Source organism: Clytia hemisphaerica, unplaced genomic scaffold, assembly GCF_902728285.1.
Source record: "Clytia hemisphaerica strain Z4C2 unplaced genomic scaffold, Clytia hemisphaerica genome assembly, whole genome shotgun sequence".
Taxonomy (NCBI): domain Eukaryota; kingdom Metazoa; phylum Cnidaria; class Hydrozoa; order Leptothecata; family Clytiidae; genus Clytia; species Clytia hemisphaerica.
Window position 1 is genome coordinate 42432 of NW_027103497.1, and position 16013 is coordinate 58444.

Genomic DNA, 16013 nt, shown 5'->3' on the forward strand with positions numbered 1-16013 from the left:
CATAAATAGTCCAAGTAAAAAAAAGTAATACAAAAGAAATTAATGCGACTTTCTTATTGATAGTATGGACCAATCAGATGTGTTGTCTTTGAGGTTTTGCCTAATTTACACAATGGTGCTAAAAAGAGAAACTAACGACATGACCACTTAATGTAATGTACTTTCGCTACACTAAAATGCTTTCCTTGGAATCCTACAGATTGTTCAGATGAAAACATTCCATTACAGCTACCTGACCGACAATTCGGCGATTAAAAAGGCATAAAATTGGTAAATTCTTTTTCCTAGATAGTCATCAGTGAAATTAAGTCTCCGTTGAAACCTTTTTCGCGGATGAGCTCAACTGCGGAATTCAATCCCCGTAAAAGATTTAACCTATCAAATCAGTATCGGTATTTTTATTTTTCTCATATTTTAAAGATACATATTCGGTATTATGTACACACGTCATAACACTTTGTACAATATTCAGAATCGTGCTGTGACTTGATTTACGAATTCGCGGTAAATAGATTCGTGTGGTGTTATTTACTTTCGCTCTTCCAATTGACTTTTCCTTCAAATGTCTTTAGTTACCTTCTCCATAGAAACCTCAGCAATTAAATGGAATAGGACTTTTTTTGTGTGTTCGTCTGGTTTTTCCTGAAGCCACGATATTTATCCCTTTCAGAAACCAACAATGTGTAGCATTGCATGCTGGATAAAGGCGTTTATTTTGGATATAATGTTTACAAAATGGAATGAAGTTTTTAATTTGAAATGACTGGTTTGTACAAGACCTTGTGCTGCAGTATTGAGTTTTGTTGACGAGCGAGAAGAATTTGTATAAGATAAGGATAGTATCGAAACATACAAAAACAAGGTAAGATGTAATTTCTTGTTTTGACTTTTTGTTTGCAATTTTTTTATTCTTAAGCCAAGGTTCTTTAAAAAGTGACTGAAGCCGTTTTTATCGGAAAATATTTTGTGACCGTAAAAATCGGATTTTCTTATTTGGGGAAATTCCCATTCATCATTTTTGAAAGATGAGCATTTCTCACGATAGGCTTGGTATTTTTTTCAGATTTTTTTAACACAATGATGTGAAATGGTATTGTTTAAAATCTGATGGTTTTCAAAAAAAAATTTGGGCAAGTTTGGGCCAATAAGTGCCTAAAAATGGGGCTGTGTGAAATTCCTCCTTGAGTTTTTCTTGATTTTTTACACAGTGGTACGAAATGGTTATCCTTAAAATGTAAGACTGTAAGATTTTTTAAAGAAATATTTTTAGACGTTTGGGCCGGTTTTCAGACTTGTTGAAGTTGGTTCATTAGATTTTATCCTTAAATCATCTATATGTGGCTCCTTGCCTCTTAAGGTGGTAGTTAACTGAGAAATGGAAAAAGTTATTTTTTACTTTTTTTGTAATAACTTTTGAAATATCTAAGATATGTCAATGAAACTTTCCACAATGGTAGTAAAACTATTGATAATGAAAAATATGAAAAAAAAATTCTAAAAATAGCACAGACGGGGGTGATACTGACTAGGGGGTTACGTACTATAATTTTCTCCATACAGGTTTTTAAAGACTTCTAAAACGTTTTAGCAAAAGATTTTTGGTATGGTGGTTGGTATTCATCAAAGGCAGAGGATAAGTGAAAAAAAAAATTTAAATTCTTTTCCAGGGGGTCTGGAACCTAAAAAACGTAATTTTTGAGATTTAGAACCAATGACAGATTTTTTTGAATTTTTTCTTCACTTATCCTCTGCCAAATGGTACAAGAAACAACCCCTGAAAATGTCATGGAGCTAGCACTTGTCAATCCCGAGAAAAACCTGCATAGGCGTTGGCAAACCCCCGGAAACGCGTTTTGAGAAAATCAAGGAAAAAGACAAAAATGCGTATTATTTTAAGCTTGAAAGCTCTTTTAAAAAATTTCTTCACTGAATAGTCATCAAACCATACAGGTTTCATGAATCAAAGATAAGAATTTCATAAAAATTGATAAATTATCCAAAAATCAACAAAAACATGTTGCGCTTAAGTCACGTAAACATAATAATTAATAGCAAAGTTTGCGGTGATCTTGCGAAAACATCAAATTTGGGTGGAAACTGCCAGAAAAATGTGTCCAAATGTTCATTAATAGTCCAGGGTGACTCTCTGTAGGTATAAAACTTTTCTGATGCATATTTTTATCCATATAGACTTGAATTGACAATGAGCGGACTTGACCGAAAGCGGTTTGAGTGGTCAAGTGTCAGATGACAATCCGTGTCTCGAGAAGTTACTTCCAGTTCATTAAAAAGCACATTTCCATCTTTGTTACATCATGTTGTGCTTGGAAATATCTCATTTACATTTAACTTCACTACAAAACATAATGTCAGTCACTAAAAGCGCGATGTTGATGCCCAAAACAAAATGGCGACAAATTGAAAGTTTTTCGCAGAAATCCCCCAGAAATCCTACAACATAACCAATGTACAGCAACTTTCTAGCTTCCTTAGAGTCTATTCTTCATTTAAATGAAACATTTCCATCAAAGAGATTAAGTTTCGATCTAAAACTTGCAGAAACTTGCCAAATATTCTGTAGAATCACGGTTAGTGTAAAACGCAGGTCACAGGTCGCAGGTCACAGGTCGCAGGTCACAGGTCACAGGTCGCAGGTCACAGGTCAACAAAGTGCAGACCGGAAAAAAAAAAGATCATAACATATACATAACATAACATCAATACATAGCGCATTAAATTACAAAAAAGTAGTACATGCTATTTAGATATTATAAAATGACAATTGAATAGAATAATAACCTATTTTGACATAGTGACACTTACTTACAAAAATAATGACAAAATCATGAAATATGATGCCTAGCAAGACAAAAGCACGAAAAATATTTATTATACAAAATGTGATGTTGATAGTGTGAATGGATTTAAAATGGCGCCAAAAAGAAGCTTGCAAGGTCCCTAAGAGAGTGGTTTTAGAAGGATGGAACTAATTAATTATTCAGTTATTATTTTAATGTCTTAATGACAATTTTTGACAAAAATATTAACAGAATCATAAATCTGATGCAAGAAAAGACAAAAACACGAAAAATATTTATCATACAGAATGTGATGTTGATAGTGTGAATGGATATAAAACGGCACCAATCAGAAGCTTGTGAGGTCCCTAAGAGAGTGGTTTTAGAAGGATGAAACTAATTAATTATTCAATTGTCATTTTAATGACTTAATGACAATTTTTGACAAAAATATTGACAGAATTACAAAATATCATGTCTTACAAGAGAAAAACACCAAAAATATTCAGCATGCCGAATGTGATGATAACAATATGGCTGGATATAAAATTACACCAATCAGAAGCTCGTGAGTTCTCTAAGAAGGTAGTTTTAGAGCGATTTGTTTTATTATATGTAACCATCATATAACATTACAAACATTACAAAATGTAATATACCTGTTATACGTATAATATGGTTTCAAATATTTTCTGGTCTGCGTTATACACGGCGCCAACCGCGAAAGATCGATAAAAGCACATGGTTAAATTTTGATGTTTGAAATGGTTTTATATGGATGAAATTGCTTGAGAATTATGTTTTTGATAATTCTTTGTGTTTTCCAAACATTTTCATCTGCAATGACATTGATTAGAGTTAACCTGTCATCACTGACCTGTGACCTGTGACCTGCGACCTGCGTTTTACACTAACCGGTAGAATCATGCTTACAGCTCTGTTTTTCGGTTTGTTTTCTGAGGCTACCATCTTTAATTTTAAGGATGACGTAATGCCACGGGAAAAAACATTTTGACGCTCGAAAAGGGCGTAAAAAGAGCTTTCTTCTGGCGTATCACATTGCTATGTTCCGGCCAAGATTGAAGAAATAAGTCCTTAGCAACGGGATTTTTTCTGTTGCTAGGGCGATTTTTCAAGCACCCAGCAGGATAAAAATGCTCACTGCGGCCTGAATGATAAAGATATCGCTCTGAAATTTTCAGGAGATGTTCAGAAAGGCCTAAGGATCTCGAAACTTCCAAAAACCAAAATTCGACAATTTTTTCGATGATTTTCCATTTCTCAGTTAACTACCACCTTAAACAATGGAAAGCCAACGTGAATCAAGTTTCATCATGTTTTCAAACTTACGCATATCTATGCTATGCTGTTATCTTTCCTTTTTCGTTCGAACATTTTCATCTTCATTCAGCATGTTCGAACTACCTATATCAGGTAGGTCCATTCATCATGTTGCTTGTTCTATCAACAGAAATATTTACAAAAGAACGAACTACCAATTTTCCAGGCTTTACTTTAAATTTTCTCAGAAAAAATGAAAAGAGCTGGTGGCAAGCAAAGAAAAAAGAAGAGAAATGGATCAACAATAACATGTCAATTTTGCAAGACAACTCTCGAAAATGAGGAGAAGCTACAAGAACACCAAATCAATTCATGTCCTGCAATGATATCCAGTAGTAGCGATGAAGAACTTCATAATCAAGCTGAAAAAGGTAACTAATTGACTTACCTCAAAATTTTGACATACCTTTTCAGGACTTATACACCCCTGTGTATTGTTAGATACGATGGGACCCCTGCCCCAATGAGAAATTTCACCAAAATTTCGTCCCCGGTAGAAAAATACCCTGCAATTTAGGTGTCACAGGGAAATGGACTTTGATTTTATCGTCATTTAAAATTCAACGGGGAAAATTACACTCCAAAATCATCTCCACTTGATTTTTTTGAGTTTGTAACAATATAATTTGTTTTCCCATTTAAAGATTAAAATAGAAGTTCCCACTGTGGGAAATCCCCTGTGTCCACGATTGTAGAATCGGTAAAGTAATTGCAAAAAGTGAATCATTAACTCATGATCCTGCATTGAGTCATCATTCTAACATAGTTATTATGAGAAATACAACGGGTTTTTAATAATGACTATCATTCTAAATTAATAAATAGCACGATTTCTTTTTAAGTTATAATTGATTGATTCGTTTTTTTTATTTATTACACGTTTTTTTTATTAGAACACCTAAAATTTGGCTGAGCCTGGATGTGCTTATTTTTTTAGCAATTTTCAGCCTAGAATGTTCTTAAATGCGTTCTTAATTTTTCAGACTACTCTAAATCGACAATATGATATAAAATAAAGAGCACTTAAATTTGGCAAAATTTGGACAATATTTGACTCTCGACTTTTGAAGATCCACCCCTAAATTCGGTTAAAACTGCTTAAAAAGAGGAAAAAATTGTAGTTTCCTGTCATTTTTTTCCAAACTGAGGCTGGGCATGTTCTTAAGATATTCTTAATTTTTCGACGAATTTCTTATTGTTCTTATAAACTAGGTTCTAATAAAAAAAAACGTGTATACAATCATTTTGGAAAATAATTGCTATCTACTACACACCAAAGTTCACGCTGCACAGTTCAATTTGACTTGAAAAAATTTATTTGCACACTTTGCATAAAAGAATTCATGCTCTAATTTTTTAACCATTTAAAAACTGCAAAATTTGTTCACTTCGGTTTTTTAATAGATCTTTTCTTTCAGCGATTAGTACTGTAAAGGATGGGTATCAAAAAATGTTTTTTATTTCCTTTTTGAACTACCCAGAGATTTGTTCCAGGGTCCCGAATCGTCCCAAATAGGAATTGGATGAAATTTTCTTCTTAGTTAGTACTTACCTTGTTACTTCGTTTTGTCTGAAGTGATTAATATGATCAACGGAAACATATCTTTGTTTATTTTAGATGTGGTTTTCATGTGGACCGCAGATCGTCAGTACCCAGAAAAAATCCAACTCGCTCATGTTTTAATAGCCGTATGTTTTGTTTAAAAGTTATAGCAAGCATAGCATCGGAATTATGCATAAAAACGAGTCAAATTCTTTGTATATACTCCCCAAAATGAAACCATTCCAATGTCAACATATTTTTTGACGTGCCCGTCAACGTAGAAGGGTCCATTTTTGTTGTGACCATTTTTAATTGTGACAATTTTCAAATAAACTGTAATTGAATTTTATCCTCAGAATTACCTATTTTTAACATATCCTAAAAAAATAAAAAAATAACTGGTTATCCCTTTAACTCAACCTCGTTCCCTTCGTATTATTAGCTTTTTAATGCTTACTGATAGGGCTAGATAATACCCTGGCATTGTCTGCTTTTCGAACGCGTAAGATTACGTAACCAGGGTATTCTCTGGCGTCCATAAGTAACGTAAATAAAGCCCGGGATACACTGGGAGGTTATCCATTTAACCCTTTTCTTCTAGGATTACAAAATTTTGTTGAAAAAGATTGATGGTGCGTTCATATCAGATGAAAAGAAAATTGCATTAGGTACAATGTGTGGTGGGAAAATTTTGATTGGTAATGACAGCATTCCCTTAAAAGACATCGTGGTTGACCAACACACGGATGTAGTCCAACTCCTCACAGATTCAGCCATTGGTAAGTACAGTATGCGGAAAAATTTTTATGTAAAGTGAAATCCTCATGATTTATGTCATTTTTATTATTTTGATATTTCAATTTAAAAACCTACTCTCGGGTACTATACCTTATAGCCCCGGGGGGGGGGGCCACTTAGGCAAAAATAGGTACGGGGACGTGCCGCTGGTCAGGGTACCTTTTTCAGTGTTGCAGAATTACTGACAGGGTATCTAAAATTGCAAAATCCTGATCTGACAGGGGCGCAATTTCATGATGTGTGTCTGACAGGGTCTGTTTTTGCCGTTTTTCCATGTAGAGTTCTTTCGCAAATCGTTTTGACGCGGCGGTGAGCAGACCCCTGCGAGGGGCAAACCGCTTTTTGCAAATACTTATCGCACGGCCAACACAGGCGCTTTGCTGCTGTTGTCTCGCATCACACGCCCGCCATTGCGCCCTCTTAAAGGGATCGAGGCTAATTTCAACGATATCTCTATTGAACTATTTAGAATAAATGTTCAGCTGAATAGTGGTACTAACAACATTGTTTCCGGAAATTTTTTTTGAAACTTTTATTCTTTTCGAGTTCGAAATCGAAACCTTCTGAGTCTTGCGCATCTCCCACACAACATAGGTAATCAAACAAAGCAAGCATTTGCTCTCGTCCGCTTTGTAAAAGCGTCGTTTTAAAGCTTATACTTGCAAAATAGTCCTTTCAAACCTAGACTTCATCAGTTCTGATTTTGAGACCCTTACCGTAGGATCACGTAAGATTCCGATTCCTTCTATAACATTCCACTTGCCACTTGAAAACAGATGATAGTTAGTTCCGACTAGTTGAAAACAATGAAACAAGTTGGCCGATTATAAATAATAATCAAAACATTACAGCACCTGACCCCGAGAATGTAGGTGAAAAGATTCGGTTGCTGAGAGCGAAATTTCAGTATTCATCGGAAAGTTTTGTTCTCTAAGTGAAATTCATATTTTAGAAATATACTCTGACAAAGAATTAATAAAGATATTAATTTTATCGTGCTACAAATGATGAAAAGTAAAAGAAAGGACGAATAGAAGAGACAAGAAAGTTGTTTTTATTTTGTAGGTTGAAGATTCTGTGTTAAAATATGTGAATAATGTAACAACACCCCTGCCTCACAGCCCCGGTGGAACTTTTCCCACATCGGGTCAAAAAATTTCTACTAAATTCCCAATGGGGGTAGAAATTTTATTGTTCAAAACTTAGGCAAATTTTCTGATTGGGCTCGGGTCCCAGCTGGTCTGTGACACGTCGTAAAAGCTTAAAGTGCCAACATTAATCATCTCTCAGGTAATACTTTCATGTTATGAAAGTACAACAAAAACGTTTTATATAATTTGACAGACTTTTTATGTCGGGTTATGAAGGCTCCCAAATTGTAGGTCAACTAACCCCAAAAGGTAGGTCAAACATTTTCGTTAAAATATCTAACTTAGAACAATAAATATTCAAATGGACTATTTTCCACATTTCCTTAGTTCATTAGGAATAAGAAAATACCCTATTAATTCCAATAGATTTCGATTTAGAGAGGATTTATTTTTAAAATGTCTCAATTCGAATAGTATCCAATCAACTTCGATTCAGATTTTCACCTGAAAAGATCAATTCAAGCATAACTCTCGTCGTCGATTCTTTTGGTCGGTTTTCCAGGTATTGAGGTTTAATGTTTATGCAATGCTGTAGGTTTTTAGCCTGGAAATGTTGATATCACGTTATGCTTTACGAAAAACGCGAAAAACGTGTATAAAGAGTAGGTTTTTAACATAGAATCTGACAGGGTAGGTTTTTCAGGGTAGAATCTGACAGGGTAAGGTTTTTCACAGTAGAATCTGACAGGGTAGGTTTTTCATCAAATTTTTCTTCTGACAGGGTCTATTTTTCATCAAATTTCATTTCTGACAGGATCGACTTTTGAAACTCTAGCGGCACGTCCCCGTCGGTCGTCAAGGTCAGTGCCCCCCCCCGGGCTTATAGCCGTCCCCCCCGCTAATTAATTTTCCAAAATTTTCCACCCAGGACATTTTTATTCCCCCGTCCCACCCCCCCCCCGCTTATTAAATTTTTTGGAAAATGTCCCCTCTTTTGTCCTTATTCTGCTGTATTAGCCTCCTTTTCAAAAATTTTCTACCCAGAACATTTTTATTCCAACCCACCCCCCCCCCCGCTTATTAAGTTTTAAGATTTTTTCCAATCCCCCCGCTTATTCCAACCCCCCGGCTATTAGGTACCCGAGAGTATTCAATAGTCTTGGGAATTGGATATCTATTGATTGAACATTGAGTTGAAATCTTATTTCAATTGTTTTAAGTCTACAGTTTACATGAGTTTGAGGATTCTAATTTACATAAAGATGTGTCTGCTTTTTTCGGACACACTGATATTCACAACTTCCTTGTTGTCTGATGTTTCACCCTCGCTTTTTACATGAAAATTTTACAATAAAGAAAGTACATAATTTTCATCGCAAGAAAGCCAGCGGGACGGGATGGTTTGAAAAATTTTATATTTCATGATTTAGGAAAACATATGAATTCTTCTTTGTGTTTCAGGTTTGCAGCCAGGTTTCAAGCTAAAAATAACAAAAGATCTATACATTGTCATGTTTGGCAAATCTGGAGATGGAAAATCAACATTTATCAATTTTCTAATCAATTGGCTGTTTCATGGCTCCTTCGAAAATGCTGATAAGGGTCCTTTGTATGTAGCTGCACCAATTCAGTTTAGGACTAAAGATAAAAGTAACCCGCAGAGTAGAAAATCTGTTCTCGTTGAGATACCATTTGGCGGAATCTCGAAAAATCTCACAGCAGAAGCATCTAAAGGCAATACCTCAGCATCTACTACTAAATTACCTGAACATTTTGTTATTCAAATTCCAGGCAGTAAATATAAGATACACATAATAGATAACCCAGGTGTTGAGTCGAGCAATGGGAGCATAGGCGATGATAAGACGGCACAAGATGTTGACCAAAAAAATTTAGAAGCCACTCTAAATCAAATACTACAGCTACCCTATGTCAGTTCTTTTATCATCTTAATGAAAGCCAATGAAAATAAGCTCAATGCCCAATTTCAAAAAGTCATCAAGTCTTTGCTCAGTCAACTTGATAAGTCAGCCAACGAAAATGTGCTCTTTGCATACACATATGCAAGCATATGCAACTTCGAGGATGCACCAAGTATTGACCCACTCGAGCAAGCCCTTCAGCAATTGGAATTAGACATCGAACTGACAGATGAGAAGATGTTCTACTTTGATAATTTCCCAATTCTTTACCTTGCATTTAAAAGTCAAGGCTTTCCACAAGATGATAAAAAAGGCAAAGCAAAAGAATATTGGGAAGAGTCAAGTAAGAATATGATAGAATTGTTCAACCACATCGATGGATTAGAGAGCTACAACGCAGCAATCCTTGGAGCCCAGGAAGAATGCAAGACATTGACGGTTACTATCAGTTTGCTTCTCATCAAAGTGTGTTGCACCAACAATGAAAATATCGTCAAGTATGAAACCATAATGAAGGAAGAAGCTGAAAAAGGAGGCATGCAATTGATTGAACTCGATGAAACAAAACTTGTTTTCAAACCAAAAGATCAACCCTCTACAGTATGCCTTCATCCAGATTGCCATAGAAAACAACAAATCAATCCAAAGAATGAACCCCAAAAGGTCAAGAATCTCTATCTTCATACTTGTTGCAAAGGATGTTGGGTACCGTTCGCCAAACAATGGAAATCTATGCTGTATTGTTGTCAAGCTATCTGCAAGCTTACCGGAAAATGTAAAACCTGTGGACACGATTTTCACCAACATCATCGCATTGCTTATGACCTTGGTAAAGCTGAAGACAGATTCAAATTTTCACTACAAGAAGCTGGCGAACGAATGAAGAAGTTCCAATCTGAATTGGATATTATCATCGGCACACTTGTGTTTTTCACCATGTTTCTCCGTTGGCATTGCATGTTGAAAGAAGATGATGATCTAGCCATCAAGTAAGAATTTATCTTCTCCATAATTTTGTTTGTAATATGCTTGCTTTGTAGCGAAAACTTCAGAAACGTTAAAATGGGAATTATGCGACAAGCCGAAGTTTAGCTTGAGTGCAGTATTATTTGGTTAATAATATTTTTTCAGTCTGATTAAAAATATATCACTGATTCTTGATATGCGTAAGTCAAGATGCCGTCATATTTTTTGATGTAAGCACTCGAAAAAAGCCGGATTTTGACCTCCGTGTTTCTTTTTTTAGTAACAGAGAGAGGTCAAATCCCGGATTTATTCGGGTGTTTCCGCTAGAAAAATGACTTACGCATATCAAGAATCGCAAAGCTCTTTTTTCTTAGTTATTAATAATTTTGGTTTCTCAATTTTACGAACTTGATCGACTTAATTTACCAAAACAGTAAGTTCTGTATAGACGCATCTTTTTCCAAGCAAAAAAGATCGAAGCCAAAAGGTTCGATCGCAGCGCGCGCAAGACCGGCCTTTAGATTCTATGGGCTCTTTTTACCAGCAAACTATTTCAATAAACTTCTTTTATTTATTTTTTTTGATTAAGGCATATATCCAAAGAATTGGAAATATCTGTTCAAGAACGAAACCACGTGTCTCAACGAGTGAACGAATTGCGTAAGATTACCGCCGACTTAAAGGAAAAGCTTTTCGATGAAAACATTGGGGAACAAGAAGAGCTTCAACAATTTCAATCCCAAGTGCATGACCTAGCTAACGAGGTCAAGAAATACAGTAATGGTAAATACAATTTTTCATATTTTGCTCCTAACGCCACCTAAAGCATCATCTGGAAGAATCTAAAGATATTCCGCGATATTATCTCTACTTCATCTTTTTATCATTCAAAAACAAGATTTTCATATATGTACAGACTGTCACTTGTTTTAGTTCTGGAATTGACTTAATATCGAGGTCCAAAGGCCTGTTCCGTTTTAATACCTACCCATATAGGGGTTGACGAACCTTTTCAACCCATACGAAATTCTTGAAAATGTGTTGATATTCCCTACTAAATGGCGAAGTTTCCAAAAAAAGATTCTCCTACTTCGAAAAAAAATCCCTTTCATGCCGTAAAGTGAGGGTGAACGAACTAAAATCTGTCTTCTATCCCTTAAAAGTTTCAGAATAATTTCTTATCCCCCCTCCCCAGGGAATGGAAAAACTTTCATTAAACCCCCTGAAAATCTTCTCGGATAACCGCTAGAAATGTTAATCCACCCTTGTCTGAATATAATATGGAAATGTTCCAATTTCGCTTTGTTTCTTTTTCTAGTTGAGATTCAACTGAAGCCTTCGTTGGAACAGATTCAAGCTAACGAAAGATACAAGGCCGAGTACAAGGAAATGGAAACAGAACTATTACACGTGGAAGCCAAACATAAAGAGATGGAAATGTTAGTGCAAGGCATGACGGGAATAAAAAACAAATTTTGTGAAAAGATGAATTTATTCAAATCGAATGATCAAGTTCTAGCTCGTGAAAACGTTCGAAAGAAGATCGACGAGGTTTGTAATCTTGAGATTAGCGGTGAAATTTTCAAATTATATTATGAAACTAACCAACAAAAAAAGGAAGTTGAAAAACCGTTACCGTTGCATAAGGTCAACGTTCGTGACACTCACAAAGAGCCATTCAGAAAACTACCTGTCGAGGCGTAATTTATAGACAGAAACAATTTTTCCTTTAATGATAGTATTTAATTTTTTTGGTCATCTTTATTTTTTGTATATAAGTCTGCGACCGCAGTCGGAGGCGAACCGAAGGCTCCTCTTTCGATAGCTATCTACCCGAAGGTAGGGGAGGGCGCCACTCTTTCTCCCTGGATTTCTCCACTTACCCTTGATCCTTCTCTTAGTTGCTGAGCATCAAGCAGAGAGGCATCAAGTACCATTTTGAGAATCTTTGGTATGACCCGGCTGGGGGTTGAACCCACAACCTTGCAAACCGTAGCCGGATGCTCTACCACTGTACTACGGTCGCTTTTGTATATAATAACAGTTTTTGTATCAAATTTCACCCTGAAAAAAATACCCCTGGGTCAGAGACCTTTTAACCCCGTCACCTGGAAAAATAAATAGGAAACACTTTCCCAGTGAGAAAAGTATTCTGAAATATAACCCCAATCGTAACAATTAGAATTCTTGTGAATACACTAAATTATTAGAAATCCCATTAGACTTTGTAGCTTTAAACAAAAAAAAATTAATTTAAAAAAATTTTCATCCTCAAAAACATTTTTCAAGACATGATATTTAGCTCTTTTATTCTATTTCCACTGGTTGGAAAATTCTCACCGGGTCTCTGAGTCAGGGGTGTCATATATTTAACCTTTCAGTTTTATGAAATTGTAGTAAAATTCAGTTTAGTACATTGACAGTTTCTCTCCGTAACTTTTCCTTCCTAATAGCTTTCTTTCAAAAAAAGACCCCCAACCAAGCTTGCTTATTATGTTCTATTATCTTTTATTACTTAAAATACCATAATTTTGTAAGATTAATCACCTAAAAAAATCTTTTGTAATTGGCACGAGACTAGCGAGCAAGTCTAGAACCTTTGAGAATAAATACGATTCCCTTGCTTTCCCCCAGCCTTTCGAGTGTCGAGAGTCATATTGATTTTATTGAAAATAGGAATCATTATTCATCAGAATTTTACAAGGAAAGGAAAATGCGTGTGTTCTTTTTTCGAAGGACGCGAATTTTCTACCAAATAATTTCTCTTTGTGATAATGTATTTCTATGTTTAACGTTCACGTTTAGACGATAAAAATATACCACAAAAGTATCAGCATTAATAAAATACAAAGCAATCGAAGTTGTGGTTTGGCTTAACATTGAAATGACGTAAAAGAGAGATAATAATTTCAAGTCATTGTACGTCCATTTGACGTTCTTGTTTAACCGAACACTTGTTATTGACTTGATGCTAAGAAAAGCTCATTTAGCTCTTGGGGAAATGACCTTCTCTTAAAAAAGATAGTAAGAACATGTATTTTTATAAGAAACAGAATGGAAGGGTTTTGTTAATTTTTTGACAGCATTATCGCCCGGGGGGGGGGGGTACTAGGGCAAGATGGGTTACGGGGATGCTCCGCTGGTCAGGGTACCTTTTTTAACCTCCACGAGTCCCAGGTAGGGTCGCAAAAACACCAAAATAGAAAAATCAGTCCCTCGTAGGGTGCCTATTTCTGGAAAATTTGGGGAAAAAGTAGAAAATTTGAGAAAATTTTGGAATTTCAGTCCCGTTCAGGGTCACTTTTTTCGCAAATTTCGAGTCCCACGTAGGGTCCATTTTTCGAACCTCAGCGGAGCACCCCCGTCGGTCGACAAGGGTAGTACCCCCCTGGGCATTATCGAAGGATAAGTTCACTTTCTAAATAGAATACTTTCCATAGATGTTCTTTCTCGTGAATTACTTCACCCATTTTTAAATGTAGTCTCACAAAATTTACACAATTTTTACAAAATGTTGTGGGCGTTTTAACAATTTATCTTTATTCGAGATAAATAAGTCTGATAAAGTACATGTGTCAGAACTGGTCAGAACTGGTCAAAATTCTAAGAAATTGTAATTAATGTTTATCTTTAAATGACATAAAAACCTAATGTCATCCTTGTAGCGTTACTTGAACATGCAAAGGAAAGACTGAATTTCTTTACGTTTTTGTCACCATAAGAGAAAGAATAGAGGCTTTTGTACCCCTAGCTTGAGGGACTTTCGAGGGTGAAAAAATGGGCTATTATTATGGCTCGCACATATCCGGCACCCATTTTTTAAACCCCTCCCTCCCGGGGAGTGTACACATATTTTTAATATAAGCAACCAAGTTGCTAAGGATCCAGCCCTGAGAATGGCCAAAAAATTAAGCAACTTGACCTTAGCAACCTAACCTTGAAAGTGAGCATGAACCGGGAAAGCAACCAGAAATACCTAAAAAAGCATTTTCGGCATTATTTGGCATTAAAGTCTGTTCTCATGATATGAATGATGATTCTTGACATAAAATGAGATAAAAAGCAAACAGTTTTGAAAGTGCTAGGTCTATTTTTGGCTCAAAATCTATAAGCAACTTTTTGGCTGAAATCTGGAAAATCATTTCCAGGGGCCCCCCCAGCGGTTTGCGTGAATGCGTGAATGGGCTTTTTTGGTTGCGTGAATGCGTGAAAATTGAAAAAAAATTGCGTGAATGCGTGAATTAATAAAACTTGCGTGAACGTGAAAATCCATTTTCTATTGCGTGAATGCGTGAATCTGCCCTGTTTTTCACGTGAACTCGAGGAATTTCCCTTTTCACCCAGTTTGCAGAACGTGGCACGTTTGTTCGAGATTTTGAGTGCAGCACTCGCCAAAAGTCGAGTGCAAGTACATATTTTTTCTTTTATAAGCATAACCTTTATAAGCATATGCAGGCTCAGTTTTTGGTCACTAAACAATGGCTCTATTGTTTGAGAACAATAGAATGCTAAGCATAATGCGAGCCTGATGTAGGGGCAGACACTTGCTTATAAAAAAAAAACATGAATAGTTTAGTCAGGCCTCACCACAAATTTTTAATTCAAAGAAATATTTAATACCCATGATGCAGACTTTTGAGAACCTCATTTCTTGGCAAAATCAGTCTGAAATGGAGTCGTATTTAAGCACATCAGAGTGTGAAAATAGAAATTTTCCCCTGTCGGCGCAAACCATGGTTGCGCCTCCCTTAGTCACTATGTTTTCGGCCCCTCTACGTTAGGAAATCAAGACGCGAGCCCTGATTAAAACTATTCTTTTTAAAATTTTTGTTTGCTCGCTTCGCTCGCAACAAATGTTCATCCTTTTACCTCATTTTGCAAACTATCAAGCGATCGTACCTCGCCTCTTAACGAATTTAGACTACATTCTTTTTCAATGGTGTTAAAGATAGCATTTTTAGCAAAACGCGAGGTGACAGAAATGCAATAAATTTCCTCTCTGCGCAAACCATGGTTGCGCCTCCTTACCCCTTAGCTAAGCATTATGGTGTCACCCTGGAGTTTGTTTGACCTATTTTTGATAATGATTAAGATATTTTTTGTACAATATCTTTTCACTTACTATCGCGTTACCTTAACTGGAGAAGTTTCACCTTTTCTAAACGACATTGACAAGTTAGAGGAATAAAATATTTTGCGTGATGGCATGTGATTAAAGTTAAAAACTTAAAAACTTACGTAGCGCTTTAAGCTAATGTGCTTATAGTCAGGTGTACAGGAAAAAATCACTACTGAGTTAAGTTTTTCTCAAGTGCATGACCAGATCCGGTCGAAAAATCTCGAGTGTAGCAGCCTTGCCATTTTGGTTCCGCTGGGGCGCCTCGTATACGAGGGCATTCTACCATTTATAGTAGATTGCAATGTCTACGTCTGCCCCACTCTCGACTACTTAACAAAAACAAACGACTTCTCTGATAATTCAGACTCTGCAAACTGGCTTTTCACCCAAATGTGTAGAAATGTTTGACAATTTCCCCGATTTTTCCGAAAATTT

The 16013-nt window shown here is 35.9% G+C and overlaps 1 protein-coding gene across 1 annotated transcript; it reads left to right on the top strand.

The window, feature by feature from the left end:
* Positions 1-642: 642 nt before the first annotated feature.
* On the top strand, positions 643-12330 carry LOC136798713 (uncharacterized). Its single transcript, XM_067055369.1, has 7 exons — positions 643-862; positions 4328-4510; positions 5758-5828; positions 6284-6461; positions 9033-10482; positions 11049-11242; positions 11778-12330. The coding sequence occupies exons 2-7, from the start codon at positions 4333-4335 to the stop codon at positions 12161-12163; spliced, it is 2457 nt and encodes an 818-aa protein (XP_066911470.1). The 5' UTR covers positions 643-862; positions 4328-4332; the 3' UTR covers positions 12164-12330.
* The last annotated feature ends 3683 nt before the right edge of the window (positions 12331-16013 follow it).